At 37.3% G+C, this 22,436-nt stretch overlaps 1 protein-coding gene across 5 annotated transcripts in view; it reads left to right on the plus strand.

Annotated features, from left to right (window-relative positions):
* The window catches only part of ERC1 (ELKS/RAB6-interacting/CAST family member 1), an 805,513-nt gene that overhangs the window by 350,464 nt on the left and 432,613 nt on the right, over positions 1–22,436 (plus strand). For all 5 annotated transcript variants that reach the window (XM_037845053.1, XM_037845055.1, XM_037845056.1 and 2 more), the window contains 3 exons: positions 9,599–9,736; positions 11,071–11,211; positions 12,129–12,269. In XM_037845053.1, coding sequence (XP_037700981.1) covers positions 9,599–9,736; positions 11,071–11,211; positions 12,129–12,269 — 420 coding nt within the window. The remainder of the gene's footprint in view (positions 1–9,598; positions 9,737–11,070; positions 11,212–12,128; positions 12,270–22,436) is intronic.

The raw sequence follows: 22,436 nt of genomic DNA on the forward strand, positions 1-22,436 counted from the left end.
CCCATCAATAATGAATAAGAGTTTCAATTTCTCCACATCCTCTCCAGGATTTGTAGTTTCCTGTTTGTTTAATGGCAGCCATTCTAATCGGTGTTAGATGGTGTCTCATTGTGGTCTTAATTTGCATCTCACTAATGGCTAGTGAAGCTGAACATTCTTTCATGTGTTTCTTGGCCATTTGTATTTCCTCTTCAGAGAACTGTCTTTTCATATCTTTTGCCCATTTTATAATTGGGCTGTCTGTACTATTGTCATTGAGTTGTAGGCTTTCTTTATATATCCAAGATATCAGTCTTTTGTCAGATACATGGTTTCCAAAAATTTTTTCCCATTGAGTTTGCTGCCTCTTCACCTTTTTGACAAATTCCTTTGAGGTACAGAAACTTCTAAGCTTGAGGAGTTCCCATTTATCTATTTTTTCTTTTGTTGCTTGTGCTTTGGGTGTAAAGTCTAGGAAGTGGCCGCCTAATACAAGGTCTTGAAGATGTTTCCCTACGTTATCTTCTAGGAGTTTTATGGTACTGTCTTTTATATTGAGGTCTTTCATCCATTTTGAGTTAATTTTTGTGTAGGGTGTGAGATAGGGGTCCTCTTTCATTCTTTTGGATATGGATATCCAACTCTCCCAGCCCCATTTGTTGAAAAGACCATTATGACCCAGTTCAGTGACTTTGGGGGCCTTATCAAAGACCAGTCGGCCATAGATCTGGGGGTCTGTCTCCAAATTCTCAATTCGATTCCATTGATCTATATGTCTATCCCTGTGCCAGTACCATGCTGTTTTGACAACTGTGGCTTTATAATAAGCTTCAAAGTCAGGGAGTGTAAGTCCTCCCACTTCGTTTTTCTTTTTTAGAGTGTCTTTAGCAATTCGAGGCATCTTCCCTTTCCAAATAAATTTGATAACTAGCTTTTCCAAGTCTGCAAAGTAGGTTGTTGGAATTTTGATTGGGATTGCATTGAATCTGTAGATGAGTTTGGGTAGAATTGACATCTTAATGACATTTAGCCTTCCCATCCATGAACATGGAATATTTTTCCATCTTTTAAGGTCCCCTTCTATTTCTTTTATCAGAGTTATGTAGTTTTCTTTGTATACGTTTTTTACATCTTTGGTTAAGTTTATTCCTAGGTACTAGACTTTTTTAGTTGCTATTGAAAATGCTATCTTTTTCTTGAGTGTCTCTTCAGTTTGTTCATTTCTAGCATATAGAAACATTACTGACTTATGTGCATTAATCTTGTATCCCTCTACTTTGCTAAATTTAATAGCTCCAGTAGCTGAATCGTCGATTTCTCAGGGTTTTCCAGATATAAGATCATATCATCTGCAAACAGTAACAGTTTAACTCTTCCTTTCCAATTTGGATGCCTTTTATTTCTTTGTCTTGCCTCATTGCCCTGGTGGGCACTTCCAACGTTGAATAACAGTGGTGACAGCGGGCATCCTTGTCTTGTTCCTGATCTTGAAGGGAAGGCTTTCAGTCTCTCACCATTGAGTACTATGCTGGCTGTGGGTTTTTCATATATGCTCTTGGTCATATTGAGAAAGTTTCCTTCAATTCCTACCTTTTGAAGTGTTTTTATCAAAAAGGGATGTTGGATTTTGTTGAATGCTTTTTCAGCATCTATTGAGATGATCATTTGATTTTTTCCCTTTTGATTTCTTCATGTGTTGTAATACATTGATTGATTTTCTTACGTTGAACCATCCTTGCATGCCTGGAATGAACCCCACTTGGCTATGGTGTATGATTTTTTTAATGTGTCTTTGGATTTGATTTGCAAGTATTTTGTTGAGAAATTTTGCATCTATATTCATTAGGGAGATTGGCTGGTAGTTTTCCTTTTCTGTAGCATCTTTGCTTGGTTTTGGTATTAGATTGATGTTAGCTTCATAAAATGAGTTAGGTAGTATTCCATTTTCTTTGATGTTTTGTAAGAGTTTAAGTAAGATTGGTGTCAATTCTTTTTTGAAAGTTTGGTAGAATTTCCCTGTGAAGCCATCTGGCCCTGGGCATTTATATGTGGGAAACTTTTTGATGACTGATTGGATCTCTTTGCTTGTGATTGGTTGGTTGAGGTCTTCTGTTTCTTCTCTGGTCAGTCTAGGTTGTTCATATGTTTCTAGGAAATTGTCAATTTCCTCTACATTATCCAGTTTGTTGGCATACAGTTGTTCATAGTACCCTCTTATGATTTTTTAAATTTCTTCAGAATCTGCAGTAATGTCACCTTTCTCATTCATTATTTTGTTTATATTGGTCTTCCCTCTTTTTGATTTTGTCAGTCTAGGTAGGGGCTTGTCAATCTTGTTGATGTTCTCAAAGAACCAACTTTTGGTGTTATTTATCCTCTCTATTGTTTTTCTGTTCTCTATGTCATTTATTTCTGCTTTAATCCTTGTTATTTCTTTTCTTCTACTTGGATTAGGATTGGTTTGCTGTTCATTTTCTAGCTTCTTCCGTTGATCCATTAGTTCCTTGATTTTTGCTCTTTCTTCCTTTTTAATATATGCGTTTAGTGCTATAAATTTCCCCCTGAGTACCGCTTTTGCTGCATCCCATAGGTTTTGGTATGTTGTGTTCTCATTTTCATTCATCTCTATATATTTAGCAATTTGTCTTGCTATTTCTTCTTTAACCCACTGATTGTTTAGGAGTGTGTTGTTTAACCTCCAGGTATTTGTGAATTTTCTAAGTCTCTGATGGTTATTGACTTCTAATTGTATTCCATTGTGGTCAGAGAATGTGCTTTGAATAATTTCAATTTTTTAAAATTTATTGAGGCTTGTTTTATATCCCAGTACATGATCTATTCTGGAGAAAGTTCCATGAGTGCTAGAGAAGAATGTGTATCCTGGTGATTTGGGATGTAATGTACTATATATGTCTGTTAAATCCAATTCATTTATCAGATTGTTTAGGTTTTCAATTTCCTTATTGGTCTTCTGTCTGGTTGATCTATCTATAGGAGAAAGTGATGTGTTGAAGTTACCCACAATTATTGTGGAAACACCAATTTCTTCCTTTAGTTTTGCCAGTGTTTCTCTCATGTATTTTGTGGCACCTTGATTGGGTGCATAAACATTTATGATTGTTATTTCTTCTTGTTGAATTGCCCTTTTTATTAGTATGTAGTGGCCTTCTTTGTCTCCCCTAACATCCTTGCATTTAAAGTCTATTTTATCTGAGATTAATATTGCTACTCCTGCTTTCTTTTGGCTGTAGCTTGCATGAAATATTTTTTTCCATCCTTTCACTTTCAATTTCTTTGTGTCCCGAGGATGAGTCTCTTGTATGCAACATATTGATGCTTCATTTTTTTTTTAATCCATTCTGCAAATCTATGTCTTTTAATTGGGGTGTTTAATCCATTTACATTGAACATTATAACCGTGAAGGCATTTCTTGAATGAGCCATTTTATCCTTTGGTTTATGTTTGTCAGATATATTTTTTCCCTCTCTCTGTTAATATCCTTTAATGAACTCATACTGAATCTCTTTAGTACTGAACCTTTCTCCATGTCTCTCTCTCCTTTCTTTGTTTCTCTGTCTGTAGGGCTCTCTTTAGTATCTCCAGTAGGGCAGGTCTCTTGTTAGCATATTCTCTCAGCATTTGTTTGTCTGTGAAAAATTTAAGCTTTCCGTCAAATTTGATGGAGAGCTTTCCTGGATAAAGTATCCTTGGCTGGAAAATTTTCTCACTCCGAATTTTAAATGTGTCATGCCACTGCCTTCTCGCTTCCGTGGTGACTGCTGAGAAGTCACTACTTAGTCTTATGCTGTTTCCTTTGTATGTGATGAATTGCTTTTCTCTTGCTGCATTCAGAACTTGCTCCTTCTCTTCTGTACTATGTTTTGGAGTTAGTTTATTTGGATTTTTTCTATTTGGAATTCACTGGGCATTTATGATTTGTGTATTTATGGTGTTTAGAAGATTTGGGAAGTTTTCCCCCAACAATTTCTTTGAATACTCTTCCTAGATCTTTACCCTTCTCTTCCCCTTCTGGCACACCAGTGAGTTTTATATTTGGATGTTTTATATTATCTATCATATCCCTGAGGTCCATTTTTTTTTTCCCCATTCTTTCTTTTGTTCTTTCATTTCCCATTCTGTCATGTTACAGGTCACTGATTCGTTGTTCAACTTCCTCTAGTCTTGAGTATCCAGAATCTTTTTAATTTGGTCAACAGTTTCTTTAATTTCCATAAGATCATCTATTTTTTTTTTACTCTTGTAATTTCTTCTTTATGTTATTCTAGGGTGTTTTTGATGTCCTTTATATCCTGTGCTATGCTTTTCTTCATGTGCTTTATATCCTGTGCCATGTTCTCGTCGTTCATCTTTAGTTCTTTGTTTAATTGCTCCGCGTCCTGTGTCTCCTCTGATCTTTTGATTTGGGTGCTTGGACTTGGGTTACCATACCGTCTGGTTTTTTCATATGCTTTAAAATTTTCTGTTGTTTTTTGCCTCTTGGCATTTGCTTAACTTGATAGGGTTCTTTTAGGATTTGTAAACCGATTGAAATCCTTATCTCTAATTTGTCAGAGCTACAGCTTCCTGGAGTACACTTTCTCTAACTAACCAGCAGGTGGCGTCCATGAGCCACCTGTTCCCCTCAAGCCAGTTCTCCCCCACTTTGTCTTTGTTGTGAGTTGGGGAGTGAGTCTTGTGGGGTCCAATTGGTGTACCAAGCTTGCGTGTGTATTTGGTGTTGCCCGCCCTGTATATGGGGCGTGTGTCTGGGCGGTCAGGGAAGGGGGGCGGCTCTAACAATCAAATCTCCCCGGTTTTCCTGGAGATTTAAAGCTGCTGCAATAGTCTAATCCTTCAGTTCAGTCCTGCCACAGTTCGTCTCTGCCGCTGACCCACAAGTCCTTGTATTGGCATATGGCCCCTGAAATTTGCGAGTGGGTCCCTATTCCAGGCCGTGCACCCCTAGGTCCTCTATTGAGGGATGACTGTGCTATGTCAGAGGCGAGTGCCGTCCCTCCAGTGCGGTTCTGGGCTGTAGGGCTGTGTAGGGAGGCTCCCAGTCTGCTGAAAGGATGGCCGAATTGGGTGTGTTCATTCACACTGCTCTGGCTTCCCAACTCTGGGACAACCAGCTGAGGGTGCAAGGAAGGCTAATGTCCACGCCTGATTTTGTGGTGTGTGCATATGTTATTTGAAGCACTTCCGTCACACTGGGTTGTCTGGGGCATCTCTGGGCTGTGGTGCCGGCGACGGGCAGGAATGTTCCCTGTCCACCAGGATGATGACTATGACAGGATGCCCCCCTTTCTTGGGAAGTTGTGGTGTTTAGTGAATTTTCTCAGCCTCTGGATTATTGCCTTTTGTCTCAGAGCTCTCTTAGTTCTGCTCTTGTCTTTACCTACCCAAATTGCAAGTCTTTGAGGCTTTCTGTACTGGGCTTCTTAGAGTAATTGTATTAGAAAAAGAGATGAAGATGAAAAAAAAAGGCCCTCCTTGCAGATCTAATGGGTTATTGAAATGCTAAGAGACAAAGCAATTAGGGCCATTAAGGAAAGGTCCAGGAGGCAGAGAAACCAGTTTTTCTTCTGCATTTGCATAGCAGCTTGACTCTGAGCTCTGGCCTTCCCCTTTCTATGTTCACCAGAATTCCAAAAAGCCTCTGCTTTTATTTTTGGGGTTTTTCTTGCTGTTTTTGCTATCCCTATCTCCTCTCCACTGGGCTAGCTCCTCCCGGATTCTCCGGTGTCTGGTGTCAGTCTATCTATGCTTGGAGTTTAGATCAGTAGAATGAGTTTCCAATAAGCGCCGCAACTGCAGTTCTCCCTCCTCGTTCCCACCGCTGACGGCCCCTCCTCCCACTGGACTGAGCATGGCAGGGAGGTGTGTGGGTCCCCTGGCTGCAAAAACTTACAGATTTCACTGAACTCAGCAGTTCCACGTGTTCGTGAGTGTTGTATGAAGTATGCCCAAAGTCAGATTGCTCTGTGGTGTCCAGTCCATGCAGTACCTGGCTTTCTACCTACTTCCTTGGAGGAGTAACTAAAACGTACACTTTACCACTCCACCATCTTGCCCCGCCTCTCTTACATTTCTTTTCATATTTTCAAATTCTTTATGATCACACATTGTCTTCTTAATGTACTTTGGGTCTTTGTACATATTTTCCTTCATCTCCTTGAATTCATTTAGAATACTTGTTTGAATTTCTTTTATTAGGTATTCCAAATTCTGAGTCTCCTCTGAAGTTTTAATTTGTTCCCTTGATTGAGCCGTATCCTCTTGTTCCTTTGTATGGCTTGTAATTTTTTTACTGATATATGGGCATATGATTATCTTGATGAGTTAACTCTGAAGATCAGTTTCTTCTTCTTTTCTAGGATTTTATTGTTGATTGGCTTTGCTTTAAGGCCATTCTTTGATGCTTGGTCATACTTATTTAGTACCTTTACAATAGCCCATGTATATGTTCAGATTTTATCAGCTCTTCTTCATCTGGTTCTTGCCCTGGATATACGGTACAGGTTTTAAAATTTGCTTTTTGTACATTTGTTTCACCCCCATGAGAAAGCTTCCTTTCCTCTGTTCCTTTTCTGGGAATTTTGATCTCTTTTGTTTGTTTTTGTGCAGTTTTCTCCCCAGTTCCTATGAGTTATTTAAATTTTACCCATCATCAAGTTCCTCCTTTTCTTACATTTTTCATTTCTAGTACCTGTCCTGTCTTACAGCAGTTCAGCATAGTATCCTTCCCCATCCCCCACCCCCATTTTTTCTGTAGGCTTTTTGCTTCCTGGTTCTTTCCCGTTAGGGTGTCCTTTCCCAGGAGCCAGATGGGGTCAATCCAGAAAAGTTCATTTTGCATTTAGGTGGTCCAGCCAACAGAAACTGCATTGAGTGTGTGTACCTACTGTCAACAGTTCTGCCATGGAATTTCTCTTGTTCTTTTTTCCCCTGTGGACTTTTTGTATCCAGTACATAGCATGAATCTGTGACTTGTGTTCCGCTCTGTGTCTCTACGGATTTGGGTCCCTGTGGCTGGATATGCGTGGGTTTCTAACTCGCTGCTGTGAGTGGCTCTGTAGTCTGCATCCATGGCTGGAGGGCCTGGGCCACACTCTTCTCGGTATGACTCCCTATTGCATTGGACTCAATGAGGGAGAGGGAGGGGTATATACTGGCGGGTCTGGAACAGAAATTTCCCACCTGTTATTGGAGATTATTTTTCTTTCATTCAACATTTGTAGAGTCCTTCTCCAATCTCTGTCATCCTCCAGAATTAAGCGAGTGCCATGTGCCCCTTTATTAGCTGATGCTGACAGGAGATTTTCCCAGGAGGTGTCTTATGTCGCCATGTTGATGATGTTACTCTGGGCCATTATTATTTTAATTCCTTAATTTCTTCCCAAGTTTCTGATGATGGAGGAAAAAGCGGATATTATACTTGAAAAAGAAACCTGTTTTTCTTATATGTAAATCTTTGTTGGGTTCTGTGTAATTTCATTTTAAATAATGGTTCTTTTACTAATCTTTCTTAACAAAAAGTCTAATCAACAACATGGTCGTATCTCTTCTTTATATAAGGTCTATATGTTAGCAACTGAAATGATCTGCATAGTGAAAAAGATCAACAATGATGACATTGTGTTCTGCCTGTATGTCGGTTACCAGAACTTCTGAGTGGGAAGAATATCTTTTATGATTGTGAGTTTATCTAAGTGTTGATCCATTTGAGATTCCAGTAGTTGTGTCTTGTTAAACCAAAGGAAGACAAATATCTCCATCTATGATGAGCTCTCCTCTCACATGAGGCTTTTCGCTCTTAGTGGTACTAAAAAGACTGGAATTCATTTTGGGCATTTCAGTTGTTCACCTGTATGATTATTTCTTCGTTAAAGAATGGCAATCTAATCCTTAGAGTATTTGTGGTATCCTATTCTAAATTTACCATATCTCTTTGTATAGCTTATTTGTTCTAAGTATGGAGTTGTCATTGATTCTGGAGAAGGAATGAAGCAAGCCTTAAAGTGCTGGTATTAAATTTATGAATGCAGAAAACTATCTGAAGATTCGATCCAGGGTTCTTTTGAAGATCCTTTCTTGGCATGAATTTATGTTTATGCTCAAATACAGTCTTTAAAAGCATTTGTCCTAAGCCCAAACTTATGTTGTATTAATTACTCATTAATGAACCAATATTTATTTAAGACCAGATGTGTGACAGAAATGAAGATACAAAGTGGAGGAGGGAGTGTGGGGGAAGGCGGGAGGAATCTGTTTCTACTCATGGAGACATGTATAAAACTAATTACAATATGGGTGGGGATTAGTGCTACAATGGAGAGATATACAATGGAGATTGATATGAGTATGTGTTATATATGTATATGGTATATGTACACACATTTATATAAAACATATACATATATATGCACTAATGGTGTATAAACAAAGATCATTTATTCTTGTGGGGATGAGAGTAAGAAAATCTTCCCAAAGGAGGTAACATTTATGTTGCACTTTGAAAGCCATGTAGAATAAAACAGCTATTTCTAGTATTAACTCAAGAAAAGACTACGGTTATATTCTCCTGCTTCATTTTTCTCCATAGAACTTTTTACCAGGCTGTATACTATATCCACTTATTTTGTCTATTTGCTTCTGTAGAATGTAAGCTCCATGGGGATAGGGATTGTTGTCTGGTTACTTCTGAATCCTCAACACCTAGAAAAGTGCCTGGAACATAGCAGGACTTCAAATATTTGTTGAATAAATGAATGAACTTTGTGAAGTATGTATTTTTGCTTAATATTTTCCATTAGGTGTAGTTGAATCTCCCTAGTGACAGCATGCTGTTTTCACAGTGTTTCTCAAATCCATTCCCTCTTTTCTGTCTCTCTTAGCTCATTTAGGTCCTCATCTTCTCTTGCCTGAACTGATACAACCCCCTAATTGTTTTCTGTGTCTCAAATTTATCCTCCATAGCCATCAGAATGGGTCTATCATTTTTTTTGTTAATCACTAGTGCCTGGTCCATAATAGAGATTTCAGTAAATGCTTTTTGAGTAAATGAATGCATAATACACATAAGTGTGCCATATGAAGGAATGAATGTCTAAAATGAGAAATTACATTGAAAAGTCCTTGCTGTTTAGATAAAAGATGATATAAAAATCTAACTTATCACTAGTATTTAACAAGAGTTTTTCCTTTATACAGCTGGTTTACCTTTCTTGCTTCTAGCTGTTCTGTACTCTGTTCTCCCTTGGTTTGTTGCGAAGGAATTCCTCTTGACATTTATAGTGCCATTTTAGAAGTAATCATGCATTCCATGTTTTTCCTTTCTACAGGCCACCTTTTCACCCTCATTTCTATATTATATTGGTCTTTTCCCCTTAGATACTTTATTTGTTTAGGGATTTGTATATATATGTATGTTTCTATATCCATGGTTTAAGGTTGTGCTTGTAATTATGAAACTTACAGGATTAAATTATTTATACAGAAATAACACCCACCCTTGATCTGCCTGTTTCCAACCTAAAATGACTTATTATGCCTATTTGTATTTCTCATAATTTCTTCCTTTTTTTTTTTTTTTCTTAAATGTGTATTCACAATCAGATTGAAAATCTTCAAGAACAGCTTAGAGATAAGGAAAAGCAGATGAGCAGCTTGAAAGAGCGAGTCAAATCCTTGCAGGCTGATACTACAAACACCGACACTGCCTTGACAACTTTGGAGGAAGCCCTTGCAGATAAAGTGAGTGACTGGCCCAGACTCTTCACAGACACATCTCTTGTGATTTCACATTTATCTAAAAATTTCCCGAGTGTTGGGACTTGGGTCTAGAACACAGAAGAAATCCCTTTGGACAAAATGGAAAAGTGTTCTTCTGTGCCATTGCTGATGCACATAGTAAAAGGAAAGAAAATTCATTTAGTTGTCAGTTTAAGCATCTACTGGTAGACAGGATGGATTTCACACTAGAGGGCAGTGGCAAGATTTTCTGATGAGTCAGCCATGTTGGTCCTCATGTGATCTCTTCTGAAGAAAAAGAAAAATTATCTTTATCTAGATGATCAGCTAGAATTTGGGGATGTGGAAATTTCAGACATTGACCACCAGGAAGCAATGGGTAGTTCTTTCTTTACTATCCCATCTTGGTAACCTAATATGTTTATGGATTTTAGTTACTAATATAATGTGCTTTCTCTTTTATAGTCTTGATCTTGCTGTTTCATTTCACCTTTCTGTACAAAACTAATATATTTCAGGAATGCTTGACTAAAGAAGTGGCCTAACATGACCCATGTTAATGTCTTAGAAGGAGGGTTAGGGAATCTCCCTGGGGCACTTTAATTGATTTTTTTTTTTTTTTTTTTTTTAAACAGGGTTATGGTCACTATTCCTTATGTCTTTTGTTCTTAAGTCTGAGTCCTTGGACTCAGAATGCTCTAGACAGGCTGCCAGGGACCAAGGCTTGATCCCTAAGTATACTCAAAAAAAAATTCCGAGAAATATACTTACATTATTTCAGTTTTCAAACTTCCTGGGTATCTGTTGACAGAAAGAAATTTTAATGTTTCTCTTTTCTTTAATCTCCTTTATACTTTAAGCTCAACACTTCAGAATCTCCCCCACTTCCTCTGTGTGTGTGTGTGTGTGTGTGTGTGTGTGTGTGAATTGTGAGTTGTTTCCATTTTCTTCTTAGACAACATGCAAATTATATATAAAGAAGGAGAAATATTTGATACTTATTGTCCTTAGCATTTGTATATGTGTATGTATGTGTGTCCTTAGTTACCTGGAAATTGAATAAATGGGATTATGTCAAAAGACTGCTTTAGGGATATCTAATACTAGTTGAGATTACAGGAAAAGAAACCTTGGGTATTTAAAAGAACAAAGCCAGATCTTTGTTATGGTAAGATAGGAAGGATGAGTGTTTTAAAAAGTCAATTACTAAAAACTCACCACTCTCTTTCTAAGGGAGGATACAAGTGTGAAATTTTATCAGCTAAAAGCAGAATTATAGTCATGTCTTAAAAGTACCAAAAGGAATTTCCTCATGTATTGATGTGCTCTCTTAATAGGAGCGAACAATTGAACGCTTAAAGGAGCAGCGGGACAGAGATGAGCGTGAGAAGCAGGAGGAAACTGATAACTACAAAAAAGATCTTAAAGATTTGAAAGAAAAAGTCAGCCTATTGCAAGGCGATCTCTCGGAGAAAGAGGTTAAGATCATCAAAATGGAATTACTTGGTTTGCTTAGTCATTATGTGTGTTTATTGTTGGTATTTACATAATTCATACAAAACAATATTTGATGGAAGGTTTTCTTAAGATTCTTATAGCCAATTTTTTGTGAGACCTTTAAGCATGTTTTAGAAAGCTTTGCAGAGACATAGTATACTGCAGCATTCACATTTTAGGTCTCATCTCTCTCACTGTGTTATTAGTTGATACCTTGTTAAAGGCGTATATATAGATTTTGAATTAGGGGAAGCCCAGTTAAATTTGGAGAAATATTGTGCTAATGGAAGAAAGACAAAGGAGGAAAATTTATTTACAGTAATTTGTAAAGTGCTTCTCAACATTGACAGAGAAATTGTAAATGGTTGTTGGCCAATTAGATGATTTAATATACTTTGATCTGGCTTTTGGAGATACTGTTAACATGACCTAATAGCAAAGAGACATGAGGCCATGTGCTCAGATAATAATACATGAGCTTTAGGATTTTTTTTCTGGATTTTCTTTCTAACATCTTTAGGAAAATTTATGGAAATCTAAGTTCCTAATAGAATTTTTCCTTCTAAAATGAGTCAGTGTAGCTACTAAGGTTGACTACTTATATTCACAAAGCTTGAACTACTTCCATTTTGTGAGAACAGGTATGTATTGATAGAACTCTTTGAATCATTATTCATTGATATTTCTTGAGAATCAACCTTATTTTGGTTGGGAATTGAAAGTTAAAACTAAGAAAATTTCCATCATGTTATATTTCTTGAATATTCTTGAAATGGAAATAGTATGTGGAATAGTTTATAGAAAGGAACTGTAAACCCCTAAGATAATAAATGAAAAGTTTTAAATTTCCATTTTGTTTCTACTTGTATTTATTCAAGGTGTGTATTATTTCTTTTAGGCTTCACTCTTGGATCTAAAGGAGCATGCTTCTTCTCTGGCTTCCTCAGGACTGAAAAAGGACTCACGCCTTAAGACCCTAGAGATTGCTTTGGAGCAGAAGAAGGAGGAGTGTCTGAAAATGGAATCACAGCTGAAAAAGGTTAAAGAAAAACTTTCCCATTTTCTTGATTTGTTTTTATTAAGAACATAATAGAAAACTCTAGATGTTCATATGAAAGAACTTACCAGTGGAGTGATAATCAAGTTCAAAATACCATTTGTATTTTATGAGAGTCCCCAAATTCTTAGCAAACTGGCAGTTTAGAGGAACATTAAAATGTACAGATCCCTTTTGAATGAATATGAGACCATAATTAAAAAATTTCAATTATCTGATGTTTTTCTTCCATTAGAATCATACTTCCTAGGAGAGAGAATGTAACAGTGATAATCACCCTGGTTGGTGGATATCGGGACACGGTGCAGATATTTACTATCTATATCCTTAAAATTTAATAATTTTACAATCTCTAATACTTATATAGCAGTTTACAATTTTCAGAGTAAATCTGAGATAGCAACTCTGTCAGAATTGGAAATGAGATTTTTGAGCAGTTACCAAACTAGGTCCAGTTTGTATGATTAGAATGAATAAGGAGTACAGCCTAATCAGAGACTCTTAGTTTTGGGCTCTTTCCATATATTGAGTGTATTTAACATACCAATCTTATCATCAGTCTGCCAAAAATAAAATCATATTCTGAAGCTAAGAAAAGGAAGAAAATCAGTTATTTAAAAATTACTTTTGAATAAGTTGGAAAGTACTTTGAGGCCAAAGATTCCAGTTACAATCAATTAAGATTTAATAGTTGACTTTTTTTCTTCATGAAAAGGTTGGGAGTAATTTTCTATTTAACAGCTGAACATTGAAAATGCACCTGTTAGATGTATTTAGGGTTATAAAACTGAGAGGTAACTTTCAAGAATAATGTTATTCATTAATATTCCTAATTCCCCTGTTTATGATAATCTCACATTCTTTTTATATTTGTTTATTTCTAATCTTCCTTTATATCATGATACTTCTAGATACTTCTATGGCTGGTCACTTACATGGTCTCTTATCTTTTAGGCTCTGTATTTAGATTCATGAGAGAAGTAAAGAGTTATCTTTAGGTAGAAGAGGTAGGTGACTTTTCCCCTCTTTGATTTGTTACCTTTGTTTCTACCCATGGTCATTTTTCTTTTCGTATATTCCTTTGTTACATTCTGGACAATTGTTCCTTTTCCTTTTAATTTAGTACTGATGTTTTCCTATTACACTGTTTCCACAACACCATACTCCAAGGAAGAGGTTGTTATTATAGTTTTTTGTTGGTTACATTTGCTCTTTGTTTCATTTTTCCCTCTTTTTCTGCCTTCTCTGGATTTAACTGAGCATTTTTATTATTCCATTTTTCTCTCCTCTGTTTGCATATGTTGTACTTCTTTTCAAAACTCCTTAAGTGATATCTCTAGAGTTTGAAATATACCTTTTTAAGTAATCTAAGTCCACCTTCAAATAACCCTAGCTCACTTCAAGTGTAGTGCAGATATCTTATAACAGATTGCTCCCAATTCCTCCCTCCTGTCCCTTATGATATTATGACCGTATATTTATCTACATACTACACTTACACAATAACATTGTTACTATTAGTACTTAAAAAAAAAACAACCAAAAAATGAAAAACAAGTTCTTTCAGATCAATTAATTTTACCAAGTAAGGGCTCGCTGCCTTACATGCACAGAAACCAATAGTATTACAGGGATTTTGTGAAGAGAGAAGAGTTTTATTGCAAGGTAGACTGGCAAGGAGACAGGAGGCAAGGCTCAAATCTGTCTCCCTGATCTGAGAGTCAAGGGAAATTTTATGGAATGGGAAGTGAGAAATGGGGACAGAAGTGGGGAGGTTTGACTTGGCATAGTCCAGTTGGCTAATTATAGAGTTGTCCATATGTGGTGTAGTGGATTTTAGGCTGATCTTCCTTATTGAAGGACCTCTCACATTTGATTTGCTTCCAGTGTCCCCTTGTCCTTGTAATCTTGGTTCTTAGGGAGGTGACCTTTGTTCCTGGTGTCTCAAAAGTTCATCTAATCTTTCTCTGCATGCTTGGGTTATATGACCTGTGGTTAAGCTTGGTGGCCTACAAAATAAGCTCTGAAGAAAAGGATACAGGAACAGATGACATCCCCACAAACCGGTTTTGGCGTGCCCATGGTTTCATTAAGAGAAAACAAAAATAAAAGCTTTTATTTTAGTTAAATTTATTCCTTTTCTGATGCTGTTCCTTTATTTATGTAGTCCGTTTCTGACCTGTATCATTTTCTTTTCTCCAAACGCTTCTTCGGCAGTTCTTGCAAGATGGGTCTTCTGGCAATATGAATTTCCTCAGATTTTTGTCTGAGAAAGTCTTTGTTTCTTCTTCACTTTTGAAAGATAATTATGCTGGGTATAGAATTTTTGTAGGTTAGTGTTTTTTCCTTTCAGCACTTTTATTTCAGTCTACTCTTCTTGCTTACATTATGTTTGATGAGAAGCCCATTGTAATCCTTATCCTTGCTCCTCTATAAAAAGGTAAACTGTTTTTCCTCTCTGGCATTTTTCAGGCTTTTCTCTGTCTTTGGTCTTCTGCAGTTTGTATATGATATGCAAGATATAAAGTTTTTGGTTTTGTAAGGGCAAATAGAAATTTAAAATAATAAAGGGTTTAATTCTCCCTGTTGAACTTAAGGGAAGAAAGTTCCTACCATCCTCCCATCTCTCTTTACATTTACTTTAGAAAACCTGTAATTTTAAGTTCTCTTTTTATTTGTTCTTTTACAATGTATGACATAAAAGATTCAATGAGCCTTTTACAGATTTCACTACACAAGAAAATCTGCATTTCTTTCAGTATAATCAAGGGAAAAATCATCTCTACCTTCCAGTTTCCTGGGAAGAGATTAGCATAACTTCTGGGAGGGGGTCCTAGCCCCAAATTGTAAATCTGCCTCTGAAATATCATGAATGTGTATGTAATGTGTTGTATCCCCTTAGCCAACACAAAAAGGGTGCACTCTTTTTCTGTCTTTGCAATCTCTTTGTGGATTGCCTGTGATGCATCACATTCTGGTTTAAGCTTATTCAATAATAAAATTATTTTTCTTTATCTTCTACATTTATGCAGAAGTTTTCTGGGTTAGGAGAAGATTTTATTTTTACTTTTATTTCCTCCACAGTGTTTAACCCGCTTTGTATTCTGAGCTTCCTGGTTTCATGTCTGTCATTAATTTAAGAAATTCTCAGCCATTATTGCTTCACACATTTCTTCTGCTGCATGTTATACGTTTTCAAATTTTCCCACAGGTTTTGGATGTTCTGTACTGTTGGTTTTTTTCCCCGCATTCTTTTTTCTCTTTGGTTTTTAGTTTGGGAAGTTTCTGTTGAACTGTCTTCAAGTTCACTGATTCTTTTTCTTGGCTGTGCCGTCTACTGATGAGCCCTTCGAAGGCTTTTTTTTTTTTTTTCATTTCTGTTACAGGGTTTTTGATTCTAGCATTTCCTTTCACTCTTTCTTAGAGTTTCTAGCTCTCTATGTATATTACACTATCTGTTCCTGTATGTTGTCTACTTTTTCATTAGAGCCCTTAACATATTAATCATAGTTATTTTAAATTCCCTGTCTGATGATGCCAACATCTGAGTCATATCTAAGTCTGGTTCTGATGCTTGCTTTATCTCTTCAGACTGTGTTTTTTTTCTTGAATTGCAGCATGCCTTGTAACTTTTTGTGTCAGTGTGCCAGTTTGAATGTATTGTGTCCCCCAAACGCCATTATCTTTGATGTAGTCTTGTGGGGCAGATTAAACTTTGGTGCTGATTAGATTTGATTGAAATGTGCCCCACCCAGCTGTGGGTGATGACTCTGATGAGATATTCCCATGGAGGCATGGCCCCACCCATTCAGGGTGGGCCTTGATCAGTGGAGCCATATTTATGAGCTGAGAGTGATGTTTTGAAGAGGAGCAAGCTTGCTAGAGAGGAACATACTGGGAGAAAGCCATTTTGAAACCAGAACTTTGGAGCAGATGCCAGCCACATGCCTTCCCAGCTAACAGAGGTTTTCCGGATGCCATTGGCCATCCTCCAGTGAAGGTACCCGATTACTGATGTGTTACCTTGGACACTTTATGGTCTTAAGACTGTAACTGTGTAGCCAAGTAAACCCCCTTTTTATAAAAGCCAGTCTATCTCTGGTGTTTTGCATTCCGCAGCATTAGCAAACTAGAACAGTCAGGTAATAAAAGCTAAGGCTAATAGGTCCATAGTGTGAGATTTTATGTTAATCTGGCTAAAATTTGGGCTATGTTTAGTATTTGCTGCAGCTGTAGGTGCTAAAAGTTTCAAATTCTTCTAGTGTCCTTGTTTTTATCTCCCCTGTTTACTTTGGACTTCCCTTCTCAGTCTTCATCTTGCAGCTCTTATACTGGTAGGAAAGTGTGGGGGAAGGAAAGTGTTTTATAATCTTGTGATTAAATCTCAGTCCTGTATGGTCCTGTGTCCTTGCCTGTGATCTTCACAAGGGTTTCTTAGCACCACCTTCCCCCATCTCCCACCCCCTGTAGCTGAGACAGGAAGGCTAGAGGAGAGTAGAGTGGGAGAAATGCCCTACTATCAGGTGGGATAAAGCTCTGGTAAAGCTTTTTCCCCTTTGGATGGAGAACACCCTGGGTGTATTTCATATTGGTTACTCTTCCCTCCCCGTGCCACAGTCCTGGAGTAAAACCCATGAGCATGTGGGGCTCCCCTAAGACTCCTCGTAGAAGTTTCTGTCTCATGCTAGTTCATACTCTGCCTCCAGCAGTTTTCCAAATTGCCATTTAAGTGTTCCTAATAGTGGCTTCTGCTCCAGGTAAGCAGGTATCTCCAGATCTGGGGGTGGCAGTTTGCCCTGTGACCTCAGATCTCTGATAGATCCAAGAAAAGTAAATGATTTTCTGTTCATTCAGATTTTTATTGTTGTAGTAATGGGAGTGATGACTTCCAAAATTTTTAACTTGTCAGAGCTGAAGTTATTGTAGTTTTCCATTTGGAACAGACCTACTCATTCTTATGAAGATATTTACATGAATTTTCACATTTGGAATAAAAATTAAAGTAATAATAGTTTTTAAAAACTACTTTAGACCTGTGACATAGCACAGTCATTCTGCAACAGAGGACCTGGGGGTGCACGGCCTGGGAGAGGGACCCACTAGCAAGTCTCAGGGGCCATATGCCAATACCAAGGACTTTTGGGTCAGCAGCAGAGACGAACTGTGGCAGGACTGAACTGAAGGATTAGACTATTGCAGCAGCTTTAAATCTCCAGGAACACCGGGGAGATTTGATTGTTAGAGCCGCCCCCCCTCCCTGACCGCCCAGACACTCGCCCCATATACAGGGCAGGCAACACCAACTACACACGCAAGCTTGGTACACCAATTGGACCCCACAAGACTCACACCCCCCACTCACCACAAAGACAAAGTGGAGGAGAACTGGCTTGAGGGGAATAGGTGGCTCGCGGATACCACCTGCTGGTTAGTTGAAGTGTACTCCACGAAGCTGTAGATCTGACAAATTAGAGATAAGGATTTTAATTGGTCTACAAATCCTAAAAGAACCCTATCAAGTTAAGCGAATGCCAAGAGGCAAAAAACAACAGAAAATTTTAAAGCGTATGAAAACAACAGACGATATGGATAACCCAAGCCCAAGCACCCAAATCAAAAGATCAGAGGAGACAAGTACTTGGAGCAACTAATCAAAGAACTAAAGATGAACAATGAGACCGTGGCACAGGATATACAGGACATCAAAAGGACCCTAGAAGAACGTAAAGAAGAAATTGCAAGAGTAAATAAAAAAATAGATGATCTTATGGAAATTAAAGAAACTGTTGACCAAATTAAAAAGATTCTGGATACTCATAGTACAAAAATAGAGGAAGCTGAACAACAAATCAGTGACCTGGAAGATGACAGAACAGAAAATGTAAGAACAAAAAGAAGAATGGGGAAAAAATAAAAAAAATCTAAATGGACCTCAGGGATATGATAGATAATATAAAACATCCAAATATAAGACTCATTGGTGTTCCAGAAGGGGAAGAGAAGGGTAAAGATCTAGAAAGAGTATTCAAAGAAATTGTTAGGGAAAACTTCCCAAATCTTCTAAACACCATAAATACATAAATCATAAATGCCCAGTGAACTCCAAATAGAATAAATCCAAATAAACCCACTCCAAGACATCGTCTGATCACACTGTCAAATATGGAAGAGAAGGAGCAAGTTCTGAAAGCTGCAAGAGAAAAGCAATTCGCCACATACAAAGGAAACAGCATAAGACCAAATTGGTGACTACTCAGCAGCCACCATGGAGGCGAGAAGGCAGTGGCATGACATATTTAAAATTCTGAGATAGAAAAATTGCCAACCAAGAATTCTTCATCCCTCAAAGCTCTCCTTCAAATTTGAGGGAGAGCTTAAATTTTTCACAATCAAATGCTGAGAGAATTTGCTAACAAGAGACCTGCCCTATGGAGATACTAAAGGGAGCCCTACTGACAGAGAAACAAAGAAAGGAGAGAGAGACTTGGAGAAAGGTTCAGTACTAAAGAGATTCAGTGTGGGTACATTAAAGGATATTAATAGAGAGAGGGAAAAAATATATCTGACAAAGGTAAACCAAAGGATAAGATGGCTGATTCAAGAAATGCCTTCACGGTTATAATGTTGAAGGTAAATGGATTAAACTCCCCAATTAAAAGATATAGATTCACAAAATGGATAAAAAAAATGAAGCATCAATATGTTGCATACAAGAGACTCATCTTATACACAGGGACACAAAAAAACTGAAAGTGAAAGGATGGAAAAAATTATTGCATGCAAGCTACAGCCAAAAGAAAACAGGAGTAGTAGTATTAGTCTCAGGTAAAATAGACTTTAAATGCAAGGTTGTTATGAGAGACAAAGAAGGCCACTATATACTAATAAAAGGGGCAATTCAACAAGAAGAAATAGCAATCATAAATGTTTATGCACCCAATGAAGGTGCCAGAAAATACATAAGAGAAACATTGGCAAAACTAAAGGAAGCAATTTGTGTTTCCACAATAATTGTGGGTGACTTCAACACATCACTCTCTCCTATAGATAGATCAACCAGACAGAAGACCAGTAAGGGAATTGAAAACCTAAACAATCTGATAAATGAATTGGATTTAACAGACATGTATACAACATTACATCCCAAATCAGCAGGATACACATTCTTCTGTAGCACTCACAGAACTTTCTCCAGAATAGATCATATACTTGGACATAAAACAAGCCTCAATAAATTTAAAAAAATTGAAATTACTCAAAGCACATACTCTGACCACAATGGAATACAATTAGAAGTCAATAACTATCAGAGACTTAGAAAATTCACAAATACCTGGAGGTTAAACAACACGCTCCTAAACAATTAGTGCTATGAAAGAAGAAATAGCAAGAAAAATTGCTAAATATATAGAGACGAATGAAAATGAGAACACAACATACCAAAACCTATGGGATGCAGCAAAAGTGGTACTGAGAGGGAAGTTTATAGCACTAAATGCATATATTATAAAGGAAGAAAGGCTGAAATCAAAGAACTAATGGATTAACTGAAGAAGCTAGAAAATGAACAGCAAACCAATCCTAAACCAAGTAGAAGAAAAGAAATAACAAGGATTAAAGCAGAAATAAATGACATAGAGAACAAAAAAACAATAGGGAGAATAAATAACACCAAGAGTTCATTCTTTGAAAAGATCAACAAGATTGACAAGCCCCTAGCTAGACTGACAAAATCAAAAAGAGAGAATACCCATATAAACAAAATAATGAATGAGAAAGGTGACATTACTGTGGATCCCAAAGAAATTTAAAAAATTATAAGAGGATGCTATGAACAACTGTATGCCAATGAACTAGATAATTTAGAGGAATTGGACAATTTCCTGGAAACATATGAACAATCTAGACTGACCAGAGAATAATTAAACAGAAGACCTCAACCAACGAATCACAAGCAAAGAGATCCAATCAGTCATCAAAAAGCTTCCCACAAATAAATGCCCAGGGCCAGATGGCTTCACAGGGGAATTCTACCAAACTTTCCAAAAAGAACTGACACCAATCTTACTTAAACTCTTTCAAAACATCGAAGAAAATGGAACACTACCTAACTCATTTTATGAAGCTAACATCAATCTAATACCAAAACCAGGCAAAGATGCTACAAAAAAGGAAAACTACAGGCCAGAATGGCAAAAATTCTCAACAAAATACTTGCAAATCAAATCCAAAGACTCATTAAAAAAATGCTACACCATAGCCAAGTGGGGTTCATTGCAGACATGCAAGGATGGTTCAACACAAGAAAATCAATCAATGTATTACGACACATGAAGAAATCAAAAGGGAAAAAATCAAATGATCATCTCAATAGATGCTGAAAAAGCATTCAACAAAATCCAACATCCTTTTTTGATAAAAACACTTCAAAAGGTAGGAATTGAAGGAAACTTTCTCAATATGACCAAGAGCATATATGAAAAACCCACAGCCAGCATAGTACTCAATGGTGAGAGACTGAAAGCCTTCCCTCCAAGATCAGGAACAAGACAAGGATGCCTGCTGTCACCGCTGTTATTCAACGTTGGAAGTGCCCACCAGGGCAATGAGGCAAGACAAAGAAATAAAAGGCATCCAAATTGGAAAGGAAGAGTTAAACTGTCACTGTTTGCAGATGATATGATCTTATATCTAGAAAACCCTGAGAAATCGACGATACAGCTACTGGAGCTATTAAATTTAGCAAAGTAGAGGGATACAAGATTAATGCACATAAGTCAGTAATGTTTCTGTATGCTAGAAATGAACAAACTGAAGAGACACTCAAGAAAAAGATAGCATTTTCAATAGCAACTAAAAAAGTCTAGTACCTAGGAATAAACTTAACCAAAGATGTAAAAAACGTATACAAAGAAAACTACATAACTCTGATAAAAGAAATAGAAGGGGACCTTAAAAGATGGAAAAATATTCCATGTTCATGGATGGGAAGGCTAAATGTCATTAAGATGTCAATTCTACCCAAACTCATCTACAGGTTCAATGCAATCCCAATCAAAATTCCAACAACCTACTTTGCAGACTTGGAAAAGCTAGTAATCAAATTTATTTGGAAAGGGAAGATGCCTCGAATTGCTAAAGACACTCTAAAAAAGAAAAACGAAGTGGGAGGACTTACACTCCCTGACTTTGAAGCTTATTATAAAGCCACAGTTGTCAAAACAGCATGGTACTGGCACAGAGATAGACATATAGATCAATGGAATCGAATTGAGAATTCGGAGACAGACCCCCAGATCTATGGCCGACTGGTCTTTGATAAGGCCCCCAAAGTCACTGAACTGGGTCATAACGGTCTTTTCAACAAATGGGGCTGGGAGAGTTGGATATCCATATCCAAAAGAATGAAAGAGGACCCCTATCTCACACCCTACACAAAAATTAACTCAAAATGGATGAAAGACCTCAATATAAAAGACAGTACCATAAAACTCCTAGAAGATAACGTAGGGAAACATCTTCAAGACCTTGTATTAGGCGGCCACTTCCTAGACTTTACACCCAAAGCACAAGCAACAAAAGAAAAAATAGATAAATGGGAACTCCTCAAGCTTAGAAGTTTCTGTACCTCAAAGGAATTTGTCAAAAAGGTGAAGAGGCAGCAAACTCAATGGGAAAAAATTTTTGGAAACCACGTATCTGATAAAAGACTGATATCTTGCATATATATAGAAATCCTACAATTCAATGACAATAGTACAGACAGCCCAATTATAAAATGCGTAAAAGGTATGAAAAGACAGTTCTCTGAAAAGGAAATACAGATGGCCAAGAAACACATGAAAAAATGTTCAGCTTCACTAGATATTAGAGAGATGCAAGTTAAGACCACAATAAGATACCATCTAACACCGATTAGAATGGCTGCCATTAAACGAACAGGAAACTACAAATCCTGGAGAGGATGTGGAGAAATTGGAACTCTTATTCATTGTTGGTGGGACTGTATAATGGTTCAGCCACTCTGGAAGTCAGTCTGGCAGTTCCTTAGAAAACTAGATACAGAGGTACCCTTTGATCCAGCAGTTGCACTTCTGGCTATATACCTGGAATATTTGAAAGCAGTGACACGAACAGGTGTCTGCACAC

The sequence above is a fragment of the Choloepus didactylus genome, chromosome 8 (genome assembly GCF_015220235.1).
Source record: "Choloepus didactylus isolate mChoDid1 chromosome 8, mChoDid1.pri, whole genome shotgun sequence".
Taxonomy (NCBI): Eukaryota; Metazoa; Chordata; class Mammalia; order Pilosa; family Megalonychidae; genus Choloepus; species Choloepus didactylus.